This window comes from Oryctolagus cuniculus, chromosome 1, assembly GCF_964237555.1.
Source record: "Oryctolagus cuniculus chromosome 1, mOryCun1.1, whole genome shotgun sequence".
NCBI lineage: Eukaryota > Metazoa > Chordata > Mammalia > Lagomorpha > Leporidae > Oryctolagus > Oryctolagus cuniculus.
In genome coordinates this window covers 215,318,314-215,336,724 of record NC_091432.1, presented here as the reverse complement: position 1 = coordinate 215,336,724, position 18,411 = coordinate 215,318,314, and the positions used below count along the sequence as shown (strand labels likewise).

General features: G+C 38.1%; 1 protein-coding gene across 4 annotated transcripts in view; it reads left to right on the top strand.

The window, feature by feature from the left end:
* The window catches only part of SHOC1 (shortage in chiasmata 1), a 102,721-nt gene that overhangs the window by 59,257 nt on the left and 25,053 nt on the right, over nt 1-18,411 (top strand). For all 4 annotated transcript variants that reach the window (XM_051843219.2, XM_051843218.2, XM_051843221.2 and 1 more), the window contains 5 exons: nt 34-450; nt 8,359-8,487; nt 10,146-10,322; nt 12,722-12,826; nt 18,190-18,368. In XM_051843219.2, coding sequence (XP_051699179.2) covers nt 34-450; nt 8,359-8,487; nt 10,146-10,322; nt 12,722-12,826; nt 18,190-18,368 — 1,007 coding nt within the window. The remainder of the gene's footprint in view (nt 1-33; nt 451-8,358; nt 8,488-10,145; nt 10,323-12,721; nt 12,827-18,189; nt 18,369-18,411) is intronic.

Sequence of the window (18,411 nt, the reverse complement as noted above, 5' to 3'; positions counted from 1 at the left end):
ATAATTTAGATATTTTTCATTTTCTGTTTTCAGCACATTTAGAGGATAAAAGTTGTCCTTCACCTATTATACTTATTAATGAGAAATCTACAAATGATCATTTATCACTTCCACGAATGAGTCTACCTCTGGCAGAAGAAGTAACAGATATGTGTTTTTCTGATGATGATATCTCTACTAAACCAGCAGCAGAAGAAGAAAAATCACAGAATGATCAAGAACTAGTAGATGGAATAACCCAAAAGAATGAAAATAAAGATCATTTTGAGTTTGAGTACACAGAACCTTCTATTGAATCACCTTCCACTTCAAGAATTAAAAAAACATCTTTCAAGAATTGCAAAAAACAGGATAACTATTTGGACCCTCTGAGTGACTTTATTATGCTGCGAAATAAATATACAACTTGTATATCAAGGACCAAAGTCACAGACAATGATGAAAAAAATGGTGGGTAATTTCATAATATTTTGGTATTAGTATGATAGGTTCAAAGAGTAAGTACATAATTTCTTGCACATGGTAAAGACTCAAAGCTCTTGTAAGTGAAATTACATAATTTTTCACAGTCAAGGAAAATGTCATTAGTTCACTATACTTCTTTTACATATATGGAGATAGACATGAATATACAGATATGTGTTTTCCAAAAAATTTAAAAGTACATTTTAATTTGTAACAGAAGCCACTATTTGTAAAAACTTGCTATCTACCACATATCTATCATAGTCCTTCTAATTTTTGTTGATCATTCCACCATTCTTTTTTCTTTTTTAACTGACAGCTTTTTCCGTGTTTCTCCTTATTTTTTAGTGTGTACTTTAGGACTTTCTTTGTCCATTTGATTGCTTATTATTATTTCTAACATTATCAAAGGATTTCTGTTTGCATTGTAATTGTCTTACATTCACAGCTATGACCAAATCGAAAGTGTGTAATGTGTCAGATAATTTCACTTCTGGCAAAAAATTAGACATTCTAGAATAATTTTGATGTAAGTTGCCTTTACGAAGCAAATACAAAAATATTTATCTGAGCTTGAGCATAGCTCACTGTCCTGTATACTATTAAAGGACACAAGATTGAAACATATAAGGGCCTTTTGAAAATCTGAATAGAGTTATATTACTTTATCATTCAGTATATTTTTTACAGTAAAAGACTGGGTGAAAATGCATAATAGTATTTAAAGATTTCAGAATTTTGTGTTCCATTATGTTTATATATATGCAATTTACAGTTTTTATGTAATAGATTGACCACCTTATAACTCACCTTGGTAAGTTATAATTCTAAATATAACTGAGATCCTTCTAACCAATATTTGCACCATAATTCAAGCATAACTTCTTAATAAATGAATGAGCAAAATATTAAGAATTATAAATGTGATAAAAAAACAGGAATTTTTAAAAAGATTTGTTAGTTTCAGAGTTTTTCATGTTTTCAGATTCTGCTAATCTTTGGCATAAAAGAGAACTCCACTCCAAAATGAACACTGATATGCTTTTCTGGTTGTCATGCTTATGCTAATCTCTTATAATAGATATATTAGTGGGGAGGTGATTAAGATGATGGAGTAGGGAGAGAGCTTACTGCTCTAGTCTAGGAGAAGATAGTATTTAAAAAGTGGAAAGAGTGCAGTCTCAGGGAAGAATTAGGGAGAAAACGGCAGAGGAAAGCCTATGTAAATTAGAGGGATGCAGTGGACCTACATGGAGGACATGGATACCCACAACTCAGGACCTCAGCAGCTGAGAGCCTCTGCACCAGCATTGGAGAGTGAGGTGGGACCAGACTTCAACAGCCCAAGCCACTAGTGATAAGGCTGCAGGAAGAGCATAGAGGGAATTTTGTTTGGAGCCCCATAGGGGATAGGGTACTTACCAAACTAGAGGAGAAAAAAAAAAAAAGGAGAGACACATTTCTCTCTCCCCAGTCACCCTGCAATGGGAGTCCTGTAACAAGCCAATAGAGAACGGGCATCATTTTGGACATATGTAACAGCTGTACCAGCTCATGTCCATGCCCGATGGAGACTCCCGAGTCTGGTAGGGAGAACTTATAAGGAGCTGGGTGCTTGTGACTATGGGAGGCTTGTGTGCCAGGACTGTGAAAAAATTGAGGCTGTGTGGGAGGGCTCCTGGTGGGGCTGGGACTTTGGGAGGCTCCACATGCTCAGGGCTCCCTGGTTACCTGGTGAGGGACATTGCTGAGGAATCTGAGCTTATAATGAGGACTGCACAGATCCTTTGTGTGGTCCTTGGGACAAAGCAGATGAATATTATACCTACTGGGGCTGGTGCTCAGGCACTGGTCTATAGTATATGGACTCCAATACATTAGTAATAGGGGACTTCAATACCCTGCTTTCAGCAATGGACAGATCACCCAGACAAAAAGCAGCAGAGTTAATTGACACTATGGACCAAATGGACCTTACAGACATCTACAGAACTTTTCATCCTACATTTGCAGAATACATAATCTTCTGACCAGTGCATGGAACTTTCTCTAGGACTGACCACAAGCTAGGCCAAAAAGCAAGTCTCAGCAAATTCAAAAAATTGAAATAGCATGCATCTTCTCAGACTACAATGGAATGAAACTGGAAATCAGCAACTCAGGAATCTCTAGAGTATATGCAAACACATGGAGACTGAACAACATGCTCCCGAATGAACAGTGGGTCATAGAAGAAATCAGAATAGAAATAAAAAAATTTCTGGAAATAAATGAAGACAGCAATACAACATATCAAAACTTATGGGATACAGCAAAAGCAGTGTTAAGAAGAAAGTTTAGAGCAATTGGTGCCTTCATCAAGAAATTGGAAAGGCACCAAACAAATGAGGTTTCAATGCATCTCAAGGATCTAGAAAATCAATAGTAAACCAAACCCAAACTGGTAGGAGAAAAAGAAATAATTAAAATTAGAGAGGAAATAAACAAAACTGAAACAAAAAAATTACAAAAGATCAACAAAACAAAGACTGGTTTTTGAAAAACATAAACAAAATTGACACATCTTTGGGCCAACTAACCAAAAAAGAGAGAGAGAGAGAAGACCCCAATCAATAAAATTAGAGATGAAAAAGCAAATGTAACAACAGATATCACAGAAATAAGAAGAATCATCAGAAATTACTACACAGAGCTGTATGCCAACAAACTGGGAAACATAGAAGAAATGGATAGATTCTTAGATACACAAAACCTCCTAAATTGAGCCATGAAGACAGAAAACCTAAACAGACCCATAACCAAGACTGAAATTGAATCAATAATAAAGACCCTTCAAACAAAGAAAAGCCCAGGACCAGATGGCTTCACTGCCATTGACAAAGCAGCTAAAACCAATCCGTGGAGCAAGGACAATCTCTTCAACAAATGGTGCTGGGAAAATTGGATTTCCAAATGCAGAAGTATGAATCCAGACCCTTGCCTTACACCTTACACAAAAATCCACTCAACATGGATTAAATACCTAAGTCTACAACCCGACACCATCAAATTATTAGAGAACACTGGGGAAACCCTGCAAGACATTGGCACAAGCAAAGAGTTGTTGGAAAAGACCCCAAAGGCACAGGAAATAAAAGCCAAAATTAACAAATGGGATTACATCAAATTGAGAAGCTTCTGTAGTACAAAAGAAACACTCAGGAAAGTGAAGAGGAAACCGACAGAATGGAAGAAATTATTTGCAAACGATGCAACAAGTAAAGATGTAATAACCAGAATATATAAAGTGATCAAAAAACTACACAAAAAACGAACAACCCAACTAAGAAATAAGCAAAGGACTTAAATAGACATTTTTTAAAAACTTTTATTTAATGAATATAAATTTCCAAAGTACAGCTTATGGATCACGATGGCTTTCCCCCCGTAACGTCCCTCACACCCGCAACCCTCCCCTTTCCCACTCCCTCTCCCCTTCCATTCACATCAAGATTCATTTTCGATTCTCTTTATATACAGAAGATCAGTTTAGCATACATTAAGTAAAGATTTCAACAGTTTGCTCCCACACAGAAACATAAAGTTAAAAATACTCTTTGAGTACTAGTTATAGCATTAAATCTCAATGTACAGCACACTTAGTACAAAGATCCTACATGAGGAGTAAGTGCACAGTGACTCCTATTGTTGACTTAACAAATTGACACTCTTGTTTATGGCATCAGTAATCAATCTAGGCTCTTGTCATGAGCTGCCAAGGCTATGGAAGCCCCCTGAGTTCACTGACTCTGATTATATTTAAACAAGGCCATGGTCAAGGTGGAAGTTCTCTCCTCCCTTCAGAGAAAGGTACCTCCTTCTTTGATGACCCGTTCTTTCCACTGGGTTCTCACTCGTGGAGATCTTTCATTTAGTTTTTTTTTTCCAGAGTGTCTTGGCTTTCCATGCCTGAAATACTCTCATGGGCTTTTCAGCCGGATCCACATGCCTTAAGGGCTGATTCTTAGGCCAGAGTGCTGTTTAGGACATCTGCCATTCTATGGGTCTGCTGTGTATCTCACTTCCCATGTTGGATCATTCTCTCCCTTTTTGATTCTATCAGCTAGTATTTGCAGACACTAGTCTTGTTTATGTGATCCCTTTGGCTCTTAGTCCTATCCTTATGATCAATTGTGAACAGAAATTGATCACTGGGACTAGTGAGAGGGCATTGGCACATGCCACCTTGATGGGATTGAATTGGAATCCCCTGGTATGTTTCTAACTCGATTGTTTGGGGCAAGTCAGCTTGAGCATGTCCTGAATTGCACATCTCTTCCCTCTCTTATTCCCACTCTTATATTTAACAGTGATCACTTTTCAGTTAAGTTTCAGCACTTAAGAAGAATTGTGCATTGATTACAGTATTCAACCAAAAGTATTAAGTAGAACAAGCAAACAAAAAATACTAAGAGGGATAACATATCAAGTTGCTCATCAACAGTCAGGGTGAGGGCTGATCAAGTCCTTTTGGCTAAGATCTAGTGTAGTATTTGTTCTTATCAGTTTAAATAGACATTTTTCAAAAGAGGAAATCCAAGTGGCCATAAGACACATGAAAAAGTGCTCAGGATAACTAGTCATCATGGAAATGTAAATCAAAACCACAGTAAGATTTCACCTCACCCCTATTAGAATGGCTTTTATACTGAAATCAACAAACAACAAATGCTGGTGAGGATGTAGGGAAAAAGGTACCCTTATCCACTGTTGGTGGGAATGTAAACTGGTAAAGCCACTATGGAAGAAAATTTGGAGATACCGCAGAAATCTGAATATAGACCTACCATTATGACCCAGACATCCCACCCTTGGAAACTTACCCAAGGGAAAAAAATCAGTAAATAAAAGAGTTATCTGCACCCCCATGTTTATTGCAGCTCAATTCACAATAACTGACATGTAATCAACCTAATGCCCATCAATTGAAGACTGGATAAAGAAATTATGGGACATGTACACTATGGAATACTACACAGCAGTAAAAAAAATGAAATCCAGTCATTTGCACCAAAATGGATAAATCTGGAAAACATCTTATTTAGTGAAATAAGCCAGTCCCAAAGGGGAAAATACCATATATTCTCCCTGATCTACAAGCACCTAAAAGGAAATCTGTAGAAGTGAAATTGACACTTTAAGAAGCAATGACTTGTGCATCCCTTGTCTTGACTGTTGAGGAAGGTTTTTTTTTTTCTTCATACTATTTGTTGAACTCTTTACTTAACATAGAGTTAATCATATGTGTATAAAGTCAATTGAAAATAGAGCTCAGTAAAAAATAAGAGTGGGAATAAGAGAGGGAGGAGGAAGTTTGTAACTGTAAAGCTGTATAGTTCTGCATACATTCCTACAGACTTATTTCTAAGGGTACATTTTAAAAAACTTGCCATGGGACCCCAAAACCCATTAAGCTCAGTGGTAAAAATGCCATCTTAAGTGTTAAAGTGAATGTATAGATAGGATTAAGTGTTAAAGGGATCATATAAATAGGATCAAGTGCCTGGTAATAATAATAGAATTATAAAGGAGAAAATGTTCCAACATGGGAAGCAGTCCACACAGCAGACTCATAGAATGACAGTTGCTTTAAGTAGCACTCTGACCTCAGAATCAGCCCTTAAGGCATCCTTAAGGTCTGACTGAAAAGCCCATGGGAGCATTTCAAGCATGGAAAGCCAGATATTGTGCCAAAAAATGTTCTACATGAAGGATCTCTATGAGTGAGACTCCAGCAGAAAGAAACGGACCTTAAAGAAGGATGTACTTTACTCTGAAGGGAGAAGAGAACTTCCACTTTGCTTATGGCCTTGTCTAAATACTGAAGGAGTGTGTGGACTTAAAAGGCTTCCATAGCCTCAGAAGCTCATATTAAGAACCTTGGGTGGTCACTGACATTAAATTAACAACAGGCGTCACTGTGCACTAACTTCCCATGCAGGATCTCTGTCCTCAATGAGTTGTATTATGAGAGCTAACTGTAAAACTTGTTCTCAAACAGTTTGTATGTATGTGTTTGTGTGTGTGCATGCAAATTGTTGAAATCGTAGTATAGAGTTGTCTTCTGTATGTAAAGTTATTTGAAAATGAATCTGAATGGAGAATGGGACTAGGAAGGAGGAGGAGGGGTAGGGGTGTTGGTAGGAGGGCAGGTATGGTGGGAAAAATCACTGTATTCCTAAATTATACTTATGAAATTTGTGTTCCTTAAATAAAAATTTTCTTTGGGGGGAAAAATAGGTATATTAGTGACAGAAAATGAGGACAAACAACAAGAAAGTAGAAAAAGACAAAAAGAATTTTTCTAGTAAAAATGCTATTAATTTACAAAATAGTTAAAGAAATATTAATGTTACTTGGGAATGCTTCTGTACCCCTGATGTTTCATCAGTTATTATTATGTTCCTGGCCTCCTTGCCCCTTTATATATTCCTCCCTGAAGGGTGGAAAGATCTTCCTGAATTGTACATTTGAAAAGAAGAAGTTGGGCATAAGTCTCTGAAAGTGAACAGCCCAGAAGGAAAAAGCATTCTCTTCTATTTCTCTATGTCATGGTTCTTTCTTTTCCCAATGGGTAATCCTATCCCAATAGCATATTATGGTACTTGGTAGGTAACTCTGCCTAACTCTGGTATTTACTTAGCAAGCTCATTTGACTGTCAAACTAAGCTCTAGTCTCCAATTAGTCTTTATTAACAATAGTGGTAGTATCTTGGTATGTATTTTACTTTTTTTTTTTTTTACTGCTGAATCAGGGGCAAGAAATGTTACAACTTATTAGGTTACCTTAAAAATTCCAATAATGAATATTATTTGGTCATATCTAATCCAATGTCTAGTTAGTTGAAAGTATTATTTGAAAATAATAACAACTAATTTAGTTTAATATATTCATTTTTATGTTTTTAGCCTTATATTTAAAACTCATATATTAAAATGTTTCAAGATGATAATATGTTTCTTAAGTTATAATTATATCATTGATGAGTAACATTACAATCTAGTTAAAATTAAAATATATATTATATATACACTCATATATATATATTATAATACATCAGAAAGAAAACATTTATTGAGCACATTGTTCCAATGATTAAATTACATATATAGAGATAAATGTGATACTGTTGCTGACCTAAGATGCTCATGGTATAATAGAGGACCTGTAGATTGTTCATTTCCATACCATGTGAGACGTGCCAGGAGAGAGGCATTCGTTAGAGTACTGAAAAATCAAAAAGGAGGAGTACTTTGCTGGCCTGGTAGTGAAGGAGGTAGTTAGATTAGATTTCTATTAGAGGGTTGCTGGGAGCTGAAAGTGAGTAGTGAGGTCTAGAGACAGAGAAGGTTTGGGGAGAGGAGATGATTTAGTAGCCAACAAAAGAGTAAATGGAGGAGCTGATGTAGCAGGTTGAGCTGCCACCTGTAGTACCAGCATCCCACATGGGCACCTATTCAAGTCCAGCTGCTCCACTTCCTATCCAGCTCCCTGCTAATGTGCCTGGGAAAGCAGCAGAAGATATCTCAAAAGTGCTTGGGCCCTGTACCCACATGGGAGACCCAAAGGAAGCCTCTGGCTCCTGGCTTGGGCCTGGCCCAGCCCTGGCCATTGTGGCCATTTGGGGAATGAACCAGCAGATGGAAGACTAAAATAAGTTGTTTTTTAAGAAAAAGAACTGTAACATTTTTTAAAAAAGAGTAAATGGAAAGTCACAGAGAAATGAAGTAGATACTTATTACTTACGTGTTTTGGTGAAGAAATTTAATAGCTGTGATCATATTTTAGAAGACAGTAGTAAAGTAAAGCAACATTAAGTTTCTCCTTAACAATATAATTTTGTTTTTTATTAGCATTTCAAGATGAAGAAGAATGTTCATTGACTCTTCAAGAAGAAAGTCCTATTGTTTGTGGTAATAAAACCCTAGAGAAAATAATTCCAAAAAGGGGAGTAAATAATGTCATTGAAATTCAAGCATCAGGTATGCTACATGCTTTTTTTTTAATGATTTTATTTATTTATTTGAGAGGTAAAGTTACAGAGAGAGAGAGAGGTAGAACGATCTTCATCCACTAGTTCACTCCCCAAATGGCCACAATGGCCAGAGCTGGGCTGATCTGAACCAGGAGCCAGGAGCTTCCTCTGGATCTCCCACATGGGTGCAGGGGCCCAAGGACTTAGGCCATCCTCCACTGCTTTCCCAGGCCATAGCAGAGAGCTGGATCAGAAGAGTACCAGCCGGACCTGAACTGGCTCCCATATGGGATGCCAGCCCTGCAGGCGGAGGCCTAGCCTATGACGCGCCCCTGCTACGTGCTTTTAAAATGCATTAAAATTGATTTGATCTGAAAGCCCTTTCCTCGATACCTAGGACATAGCTTATTTTCTATGTAATTTTCTTCACTTGTTTGAAAGATTTCTTCATTCCACTACCACTTTCAAGTTTTTTTTCGGATCTAGAATGCCCTGTTCATTGCCACTGCCCCTGCTCATTGCCCTACCTGAGTGTACTTAGTATCATCTCTTCCATTATTAAAACTGCTGCTGCTTCCCTCCATTCAACAGAGAAAAACGTGTGACTCTGCAGACTCTTCCGCCTAGCCTGGAAAGTGAACTGCTAATGGTTGCTCCCCTGTTCTATTCCTCACTCTCAGGGTGACATACAAAAGTTACTATCAGTTCCTATATTGACTCATATTTTTGTTCTGCTGCAAAGAATATTCTTTGACTTCTAAAGCATAGCCTGCTTAAGAACTGCATGCTTATTTTTAAGATCAGTAAGGAAATAATGACACTAATCCTCCAGTGTCTTTTTATTCTTTTGGTTCAATTTTATTTATGCTCGCTTGATGATTTTGCAAATCTTTAAATAATCATATCCTAGTATAAGTTGGAAATAATTAGTCATTGTCACAAATTTGCCTAAAGGTTGTAAACTAAAGCTGGAGGAAGGAAAAGCAAAAAATACTACGCTTCTCTTTATGTGACTCTTCCTAGTTTGCCATGTTAGTTACTGAATAAATTATTTCTAACAAATAAGGGAGCCATAAAATTATATAATTCTACAGAGGCTGTGTGTTTTTATTAGTCTATTTAGAATAAACATCCTAAAATAAATCTCTACACTATTTCATTATTTTTTTATTTTTATTTTTTTTTTTTATTATTTTTTGACAGGCAGAGTGGACAGTGAGAGAGAGAGACAGAGAAAGGTCTTCCTTTGCCGTTGGTTCACCCTCCAATGGCCGCCACGGCCGGTGTGCTGCGGCCAGAGCACCGCGCTGATCCGATGGCAGGAGCCAGGTACTTCTCCTGGTCTCCCATGGGGTGCAGAGCCCAAGTACTTGGGCCATCCTCCACTGCACTCCCAGGCCACAGCAGAGCGCTGGCCTGGAAGAGGGGCAACCGGGACAGAATCCGGCGCCCCGACCGGGACTAGAACCCGGTGTGCTGGCGCCGCAAGGCGGAGGATTAACCTAGTGAGCTGCGGCGCCGGCCACTATTTCATTATTTTTAACTCAGAAAAGAATTTGTAAAGATGTTCACATTTCCTTGAAGTAACATGTTCAGTTTTATCAAAATTGTTTATCAAAAATTTACCCTAACAAAATATTACTTTTAATGATTTTGTTTTTGTAGATAGCCAATGCAAAGCATACTGTCTTCTAGAAGCAGCAGCTGCTCCTGTCTTAAAAAAACTTGCATGCCTCTGTCCTTTCCCTGCTGCTAATTGGAAATTTGCTACTGTTATTTTTGATCAAACAAGGTTCTTCTTAAAGGAACAAGAAAAAGTAATAAGTGATGCTGTTCACCAAGGTGAGGGCAAATCAAAGTCACATTATTTAAAATTATATGTGTTTGGATTATTGTATCATGCTGGTAAAAATTAAGCATAGAAGATTCAGATATTAGCCATGGAAGAAGGCATAACTGTAAATTCATCTTAGTTTGGTTCCCTAAACCTGTACTGAAGGAACAGCTATGTGAACAGAAAAAGATAAGAAATATTATCTGGTATTGCTTCTTAATAAGCTCCTAACTGACATATATTGCTTGACAAAATCCTATAGCAGAAATTAAATTTACCCTATTGTTATAATCTGAAGCACACAGTCTCCTCTGGTAAGAGCCGTAAAACAAAATTGATTTATTAAAGTCAACCCTGGAGGTTTTTTTTTTTTTTGGCTAAGATGGAATAAAATAGACCAGATTTATATAACAACAACAACAACAACAAAGACAAAAATACATGAAACCAGTTTTTTAGACCTCAAATATCAGGCAATAGCTCAGTGATTTCTGAGAGACAGGAAACAAATGAGGTTGGCCCTACCGATACCCTAGCTTACTACCTTGGAAGAGTCGCCAAACCATGACATAGGGAAGGTACCTGAGGCAGAATCCAGTGGATAATTTGAGTTGAGGGAACAAAACAAGAGTCCAGGGGAACCAAAGTGGCTAGAGTTCAAGAACAGGATATTAGAGGACAACATCACATGGACAGTCCTAGAGATGTGCACAAGGACCCTTTTGAGTATTTGGCGGAGTACTGATCAAATAATATATGTGAGGAAACTACCTATGGCTGGGGAAACAAACCATTTGAAAGGATTAGAGAGAACAGTGTGCTGCAGTCTCATAGAGCAGGGAATAATGTGTGTTCCCACCAGCCGCACTAGAAACACTCATAATTCATGGGAATGAAACACAGTACCCAGAAGAGTCTTGCCTTATTAGTGGGGAATCATTATCCATAGATTGAGCACTGCTGTGGAGCTGCATAACAAGTCATGAAAGCAAGATCCAAAGGATTCAACTATTCCCAAAGAACTAAACTTTGTTATGTATACCACATCAAAGCTTAGGAGGATATGTATGAACACACAAATACCCATTTTACCAACTGGCTATTTTTTCAAAGTAAAATCTGCAATGTCTGGCATCCAATCAGTTTAACAGGCACACGAAGAGTCAGGAAAACCCAACTCATAATGAGAACAGTCAATCAAAACAAACCCAGAACTAACAAAAGTAGTGGAATTATGGAGAAAGAAACTGGTAATTAGTCCAGGCCCAAGAAAGGGGAAAAATAGGAAACTCACCGTTGTTTGGTGGCATTTTGAAATCTGAGCTCCTGCCCCATTCTGCCTACTACCATTTACTTTTCAGAGTCCTCAGATACTGTTCCATGTGTTCTGTCTTGTGTTTATAAGTGTTCTCAGTGAGAAAGATGACATGGAGTGTGCTTATTCATCTCACCTGGAGCCTACTTGATTTTATTTAGATATTGATTGACTGATTTGAGAGGGAAAGGAGAGAGAGAGAGAGAATGGTACCAACGGCTGGTTCACTCCCCAAATAACTGCAGCAATCGGGGCTGGGCCAAGCTGAAGCTGGGATCCAGGAACTCAATCCAAATCTCCCAAGTAGGTGGTAGGACCCAGCTACTTTAGCCATCACCTGGTTTCACTCAGGGTGCACATTAGCAGGAAGCAGGAATTGGGAGCGGAGCTGGGACTCAAACCCAGGCACTCCAGTTTGGGATGCAGTGTCTCAATCAGCATCTTAATCACTAGGCCAAATGCTCAGCTCTTGGTCTCACTCTTACATGCAGAAAAACCCAATGTATCATTTTCAGAAAGCTCTGAAACTACAAGGAGCATAGTAATTAGGCAATTGGCTTATCCCTGTGAACGTATCTGTTGTTTGGGTAATTGTTGGACAAATATTCCCAGGTATCCACCTCCATTTTAAGGTCTTTTTAATGCAATGATCCTCCATCCTTGTCTTAACCAGTTGGCAAATTGTGAACTTAATTTTCTTCTTGTTTCATAACTGGTACTCATTGAGCTTTTCCCAACAATAGAAATAACTGAATATTCATTGGAAGCAACAAGAGCATAGGCTCTAAGGTTAGCTGTCTGGATTTGAATGCCAGCTCTGCCACTTACTCACCAGTTGACCCTGGACAGTTTTTAACCTCACTAAAACTACTTATATTTATTTGTTCATAAGATGAGGCTCATAATGAACTTTTCTGATATGATTGTTATTATGGAGTCAATGAAAGAAGCAGTTTATATACAACATAGTGCCTGATAAGCACTCATTAATAAAGTTAGCTATTGTTACTAGACACATTCTGATATATATATATATATATATGTACACTCAAATTCTAATATATGTGTTTTTAAACATTTTTGCTGACTTAGGTACAAATGATGAAAGAGAAATGACGTTCAAGTATGCCGCTGTCTTACACCTTCTGGTAACAATTAGAGATGTCCTCTTAACATGTGACTTGGACACAACATTGGGTTGGTAGGGGAGATCTTGTATCCCCTTTTCTTTTTCCTTTTTAAGATTTATTTATTTATTTGAAAGAGTTAGAGAGAGGAGAGAGAGAGAGACAGAGAGAGAGAGAGGTCTTCCATCTGCTGGTTCACTCCCCAGTTGGCCGCAATGGCTGGAGCTGCGCCCATCCGAAGCCAGGAGCCAGGAACTTCTTCCTGGTCTCCCACATGGGTGCAGGGCCCAAGGACTTGGGCCATCTTCTGCTGCTTTCCCAGGCCATAGCAAAGAGCTGTATTGGAAGTGGGGCAGCTGGGACCTGAACCAGTGCCTATATGGGATGCTGGCACTTCAGGCTAGGGTGTTAACCTGCTGTGCTACAGCGCCGGCCCCTCCCCTTTTCTTTCTATTGACATATTTCATCTAAAATAATTTTTTCTTTTTTAAAATATTTTTAAGATTTATTCTTATTTATTTGAAAGGCATAGTTACAGAGAGAGAGAGGGAGAGATAGAGACAGATATCTTACATTTGCTGGTTCACTCCCCAAATAACCACAATGGCCAGGGATGGGCCAGGTCAAAGACAGGAGCCAGGAACTTCATCCGGGTCTCCTGCTTGGGTGCATGGACTCTAGGACTTGGGCCATCTTCTGCTGTTTCCCGGATGCATTAGCAGAGAGCTGGATTAGAAATGGAGTAGCTGGGACTAGAACCCATGCCTACATGGGATGCCATCATTGCAGGTGGTGGCTTAACCTGTTACATCACAATGCCTGACCGTGAAAAAATTTTTCTGAAAAAGACATACCTTATAAAATTATGTAAACATTATATACTTTTGACATAATTAAAATGGAGTAAATATATTTTAGTATCCTTATGTTAAGAGAAATTATCTTAAAACTATCATATATATTTTTCTCTTTTTTTAACGATTTATTTATTTTTATTTGAAAGTCAGAGTTACACAGAGAGAGGAGAGGCAGAAAGAGAGAAACAGGTCTTCCATCTGATGGTTCACTCCCCAATTGGCCGCAACGGCTGGAGCTGCACCAATCCGAAGCCAAGAGCCAGGAGCCAGGAGCTTCTTCTGGGTCTCCCACACCAGTGCAGGGGCCCAAGGACTTGAGCCATCTTCTACTGGTATCCCAGGCCGTAGCAGAGAGCTGGATCAAAAGTGGAGCAGCCAGGTTTCGAACTGGCCCCCATATAGATGCCGGCGCTTCAGGCCAGGGTGTTAACCCACTGCACCACAGCACCGGCCCCAAAAAACTATCATCATCTAGAAAAATAGATTTAGGATTCTGTAATCTAGATTCCAGTTAGAGAATCCTAATGGCCATAAGCAGTTTTGATTGTATAATCATTATCATGGACTGCTTTTGAATGTGAGATTTGACATTTTGCCATTTACATTTTAGGGCCTCATTTCATGTTTGTGGATTTGACTCTTTGCTAGATAAAATGTAACTAAATTATAAGGAGTAATATCTTTTTAAATTTATTTTAAATTGCATGTATATATGAATATATTATGTAATAAAATCAAGCTATTTTGAACATATTAAAAATTTTGAAATTTTAGGGAATTTTTCCCAACATGTCAAAATAATTTAAATGTATGTTTTACTACACTACTGATTTAGTCCTCTAAATCATGTCAAAATAATTTAAATGTATGTTTTACTACATTACTGATTTAGTCCTCTTATTGCAGGATTCTTTATATGAAGTAGTGGTATGCTTAGGGGATTATGTTTTATAATTTAGAATTTCCAGAACCTATATTAAACAAAGTAAAACTAATTTTTCTTTGATCTAAGACCCAGACATTTTTTTCTTATCTATGACCCTGATATAATATCATTTCTCTAGTGCAAGGTTTTGGTAAGTACTTAACAACAATGATTCACAGTTATATTCCTTCTATAGCACTGGGAACTCAGATACTCTACATTCTGATATTCTGCTTTATTATTATGCATTAATAGGGGCCCAGCGTTGTGGAGTAGTGGCTTAATCCACCACCTGTGACACAGGCATCCCATATGGGCACCACTTCAAGACCCTGCTGCTCCATTTCTGATCCAGCTCCCTGCTAATGTGCTTGGGAAAGCAGCAGAGGATGTTCCACGTACTTGGGCACCTGCACCCATGTGGGAGACCCAAAGGAAGCTCCTGGCTCCTGGCTTCAGTCTAGCCAGCCCCTGGCTGTTGTAGCCATTTGGAAAGTGAACCAGCAGATGGAGAATATTTCTATCTCTCTCTCCCTCTCTCTTTATGTATCTGTCTCTCCTCCCTCTATGACTTTGGTTTTCAAATCCATAAAAAATAAATATTTAAAAAAATATTATGCATTAATAACCTACCTGTCTTTTTATAGAGATTTAGAAGTGCAATAAAAAGGAATGGCTAATAGAAGAGCATGTGACACTATGGTACACTATTTCCATGTACCATAAGCCAAGGTATAGCTTCTAATCTTTATTTTCTAGGAATGGAGATAAGACAGCCTGGTTAGTATCAACACTACAGTAGTTTAATAGGAAAAGAAAGGAAATTGGGCTTCATAATTTAGTTTTAATACTTAGCCAGGTACATATATTGATGAAGTGCAATATGCTCAAACCTTGGAATAGAAAAATAATAGTTATGAATATTCACCTTTAAGTACCCTACAATTTATCCTGGGATTAAGTGTGACCATTAAGAGCTATATGCTTAGATTGATTTATTCTTGTCCCTGAAGAATTACCCTTTATTATTTGGCTACCTTGGGAAATAATATGAAAGTAAAATTCTTGTTGGAAAACGAACTTCTTTGGTTCTAGGTACCAAGTCATAATAAGTGAACAAGCTATCTTTGTCTTTTTTTTTTTAAAGATTTATTTATTTATTTGAAAGTCAGAGTTACACAGAGAGAGAAGGAGAGGCAGAGTGAGAGGTCTTCCATCTGCTGGTACACTCCCCAACTGAACGCAATGGCCGGAGCTGTGCCGATCCAAAGCCAGGAGCCAGTAGCTTTTTCCGAGTCTCCCATATGGGTGAAGGGACCCAAGCACTTGGGCCGTCTTCTACAGCCTTCTCAGGTCACAGCAGAGAACCAGATTGGAAGTGGAGCAGCCAGGACTCAAACTGGCACCCATATGGGATGTTGTGGCTGCAGGTGGCGGCTTTACTCACTACGCCACAGCGCTGGCCCTTACCTTTGACATTTTTAGTGAAAGACTTTCTAACTCCTCTAAACTTCTTGAAAGCAAAGATAAAATTGTAGTGTCCTCCTTTCTTTCTCCCCATATGAATGTAGTAGCAAAGAGAAAAAAAATATGACTGAAAGCTGGCCTTGTTCACTCCTAGAATTCTATATTTTTCTCTTAGTTTCCAGTTTGCTTCCTTGCCCAAGCTAGCAAGATGAGTTTTAAGGCTCACAGTACAGAGTTTCCCTTCTGAGTTTTGACCCAAATATAAATTCAGTATTTATTGCTGAATATTATGAGTATTATAATAATGGAGTCAAAATGGATAGAAACTGTTAGCCTTAAGATGACTATATTTTTCAAAACTCAAGTTTGCCAAAAACATGAAGTATAAAAGAGTACTCTATATATAATTCAGTCCAAAATGGCCCACTAGTATGTGCCACTGGTTCCATGTGGCTACGTTGAAGGAGATTAAAATAGAAAGCAACAGGAACTAAGTCTGGAAAAGCAAAAAAACAAAACAAACAAAAAAACAAATCATGAACCTACACAGAAGAATTCGGTCTTACTCTATTGAAACTGGGGAGCCATTGAAACAGGGATGCAACTGGATTAGATTTATTTTTTCAAAAAGTAAAATCTGGGGGACCGGTGCTGTGGCTCAGTGCATTAAAGCCCCAGACTGCAGTGTCAGCATCCCATATGGGTGCTGGGTTAAGTCCTGGCTGCTCCACTTCCAGTCCAGCTCCCTGCTAATGCAGCTTGGAAAAGCAGTAGAAGGTAGCCCAAGTGCTTGGGCCCCTGCACCCACGTAGGAGACCTGGAAGAAGCTCCTGGCTCCTGGCTTTGGCCTGCCTAAGTCCAGGCTATTGTGGCCATTTTAGGAGTGAGCCAGCAGATCTCTCTCTCTCTCTCTCTCTCTGTAACGTAACTCTGCCTTTCAAATAAGTAAATCTTTTTTTAAAGAAGTGAAATATGATTGCAGCATAGAGAAATCAGTGGATATTTTGACAATTAAGAGGCAGAAAGAACATAAGTCTATCTCTAAATTGCTCATCAGCCTAGCAATATATAAAATTTTAAGATAAATTATAATTAATGTGCATATATGCAAAAATGTATGAATATAAGCATTAAGATTTTAATTTGTTATTTCATTTATTACCCAAGTATTCATCAAACACCGTATCTACGTAAATCACTATGCCAGGTGCTGCATTGCAGTAATCCACAGAATTCACTGTGCAGCAGAAGCACAGGAAGAGATTTTTAGATATAAAAATCCTTGAACTACTACTAGACTTACCGAATATGAGTCTTAAAGATGAGTCTCAGGAAAATACGTTTAAAAATTGCCCGTAGAGTCTGAATTTAGACACTGTTGTTTTAGCAGCTATAAGTAAATTCTGTATAAATATCATGTGTTGTTAAGGTTATATGAAGTTAAGTCATATATATAAATAACCAGAAATAAATAACCAAAAAGTCATATAGGTAAAATATGAAGAAGTTTCCAGGGAAGCAGAATTTCAACAACCTACATGCAAGTATATGTCGTAGGATTTAGAGTACAGTAGCATTCAGCAAGCTAGAAGGCAGGAAAGGATAGGATATATTCAGGGAATTTGTAGCATATATCCAAGTATATTGGTGTTACATAATTTAAGAAGAGATATGTGCTACATATTTTTCAGCTTCACTACCTTTTAAAGTTTTCATTAGTCAATGTAATTTTTTTAAGATTTATTTATTTATTTGAAAGTTAGAGAGGGAGAGACAGAGAGAGAGAAATCTTCCATTTGCTGGTTCACTCCCCAAATGTCCGCAATGGCCTAGGGCTGGGCCAGAACCAAAGCCAGAAGCCAGGATCTTCCTCCAGGTCTCCCACATGGGTGCACGGGCCCAAGCACTTTGGCCATCCTCCACTGCTTTCCCAGGCACATTAGCAGGGAGTTGGATTGGATGTGAAACAACTGGAACATGTATCAGCAGCTATATGGGCAAGTGGCTTTACCTGCTATGCCACAATGCTGGCCCTAGTCAATATCTTTAATTAAAGTCAGAAAATAGTAAATAAAATTTAAACAGTTGCTGTTATGACTCATTTCCTTTTGACTTCTGTACTATGGAATTTCTCAAAGAATGAAAAGACTTATGCTTTTTTTCCCCCTAATTTTGCTTTAACAGGATATTTATCAAATGCAAAAGATGTCTACAAAAGTATTTTAGGCTCCTATTTGGATGACATTTGGAGACAGCTGGATATTGTACAGTTTATTAAGGAAAAAAAGCCTGAAATCAACTACCGAATACAAGAATTGCAATGTCAGATAGTAAATTGGATGCAAGACCAAGAGCAAATTAAGGTTAAGTATTAGAATAAGTGAGATAAAAGTATATGTCAGATAA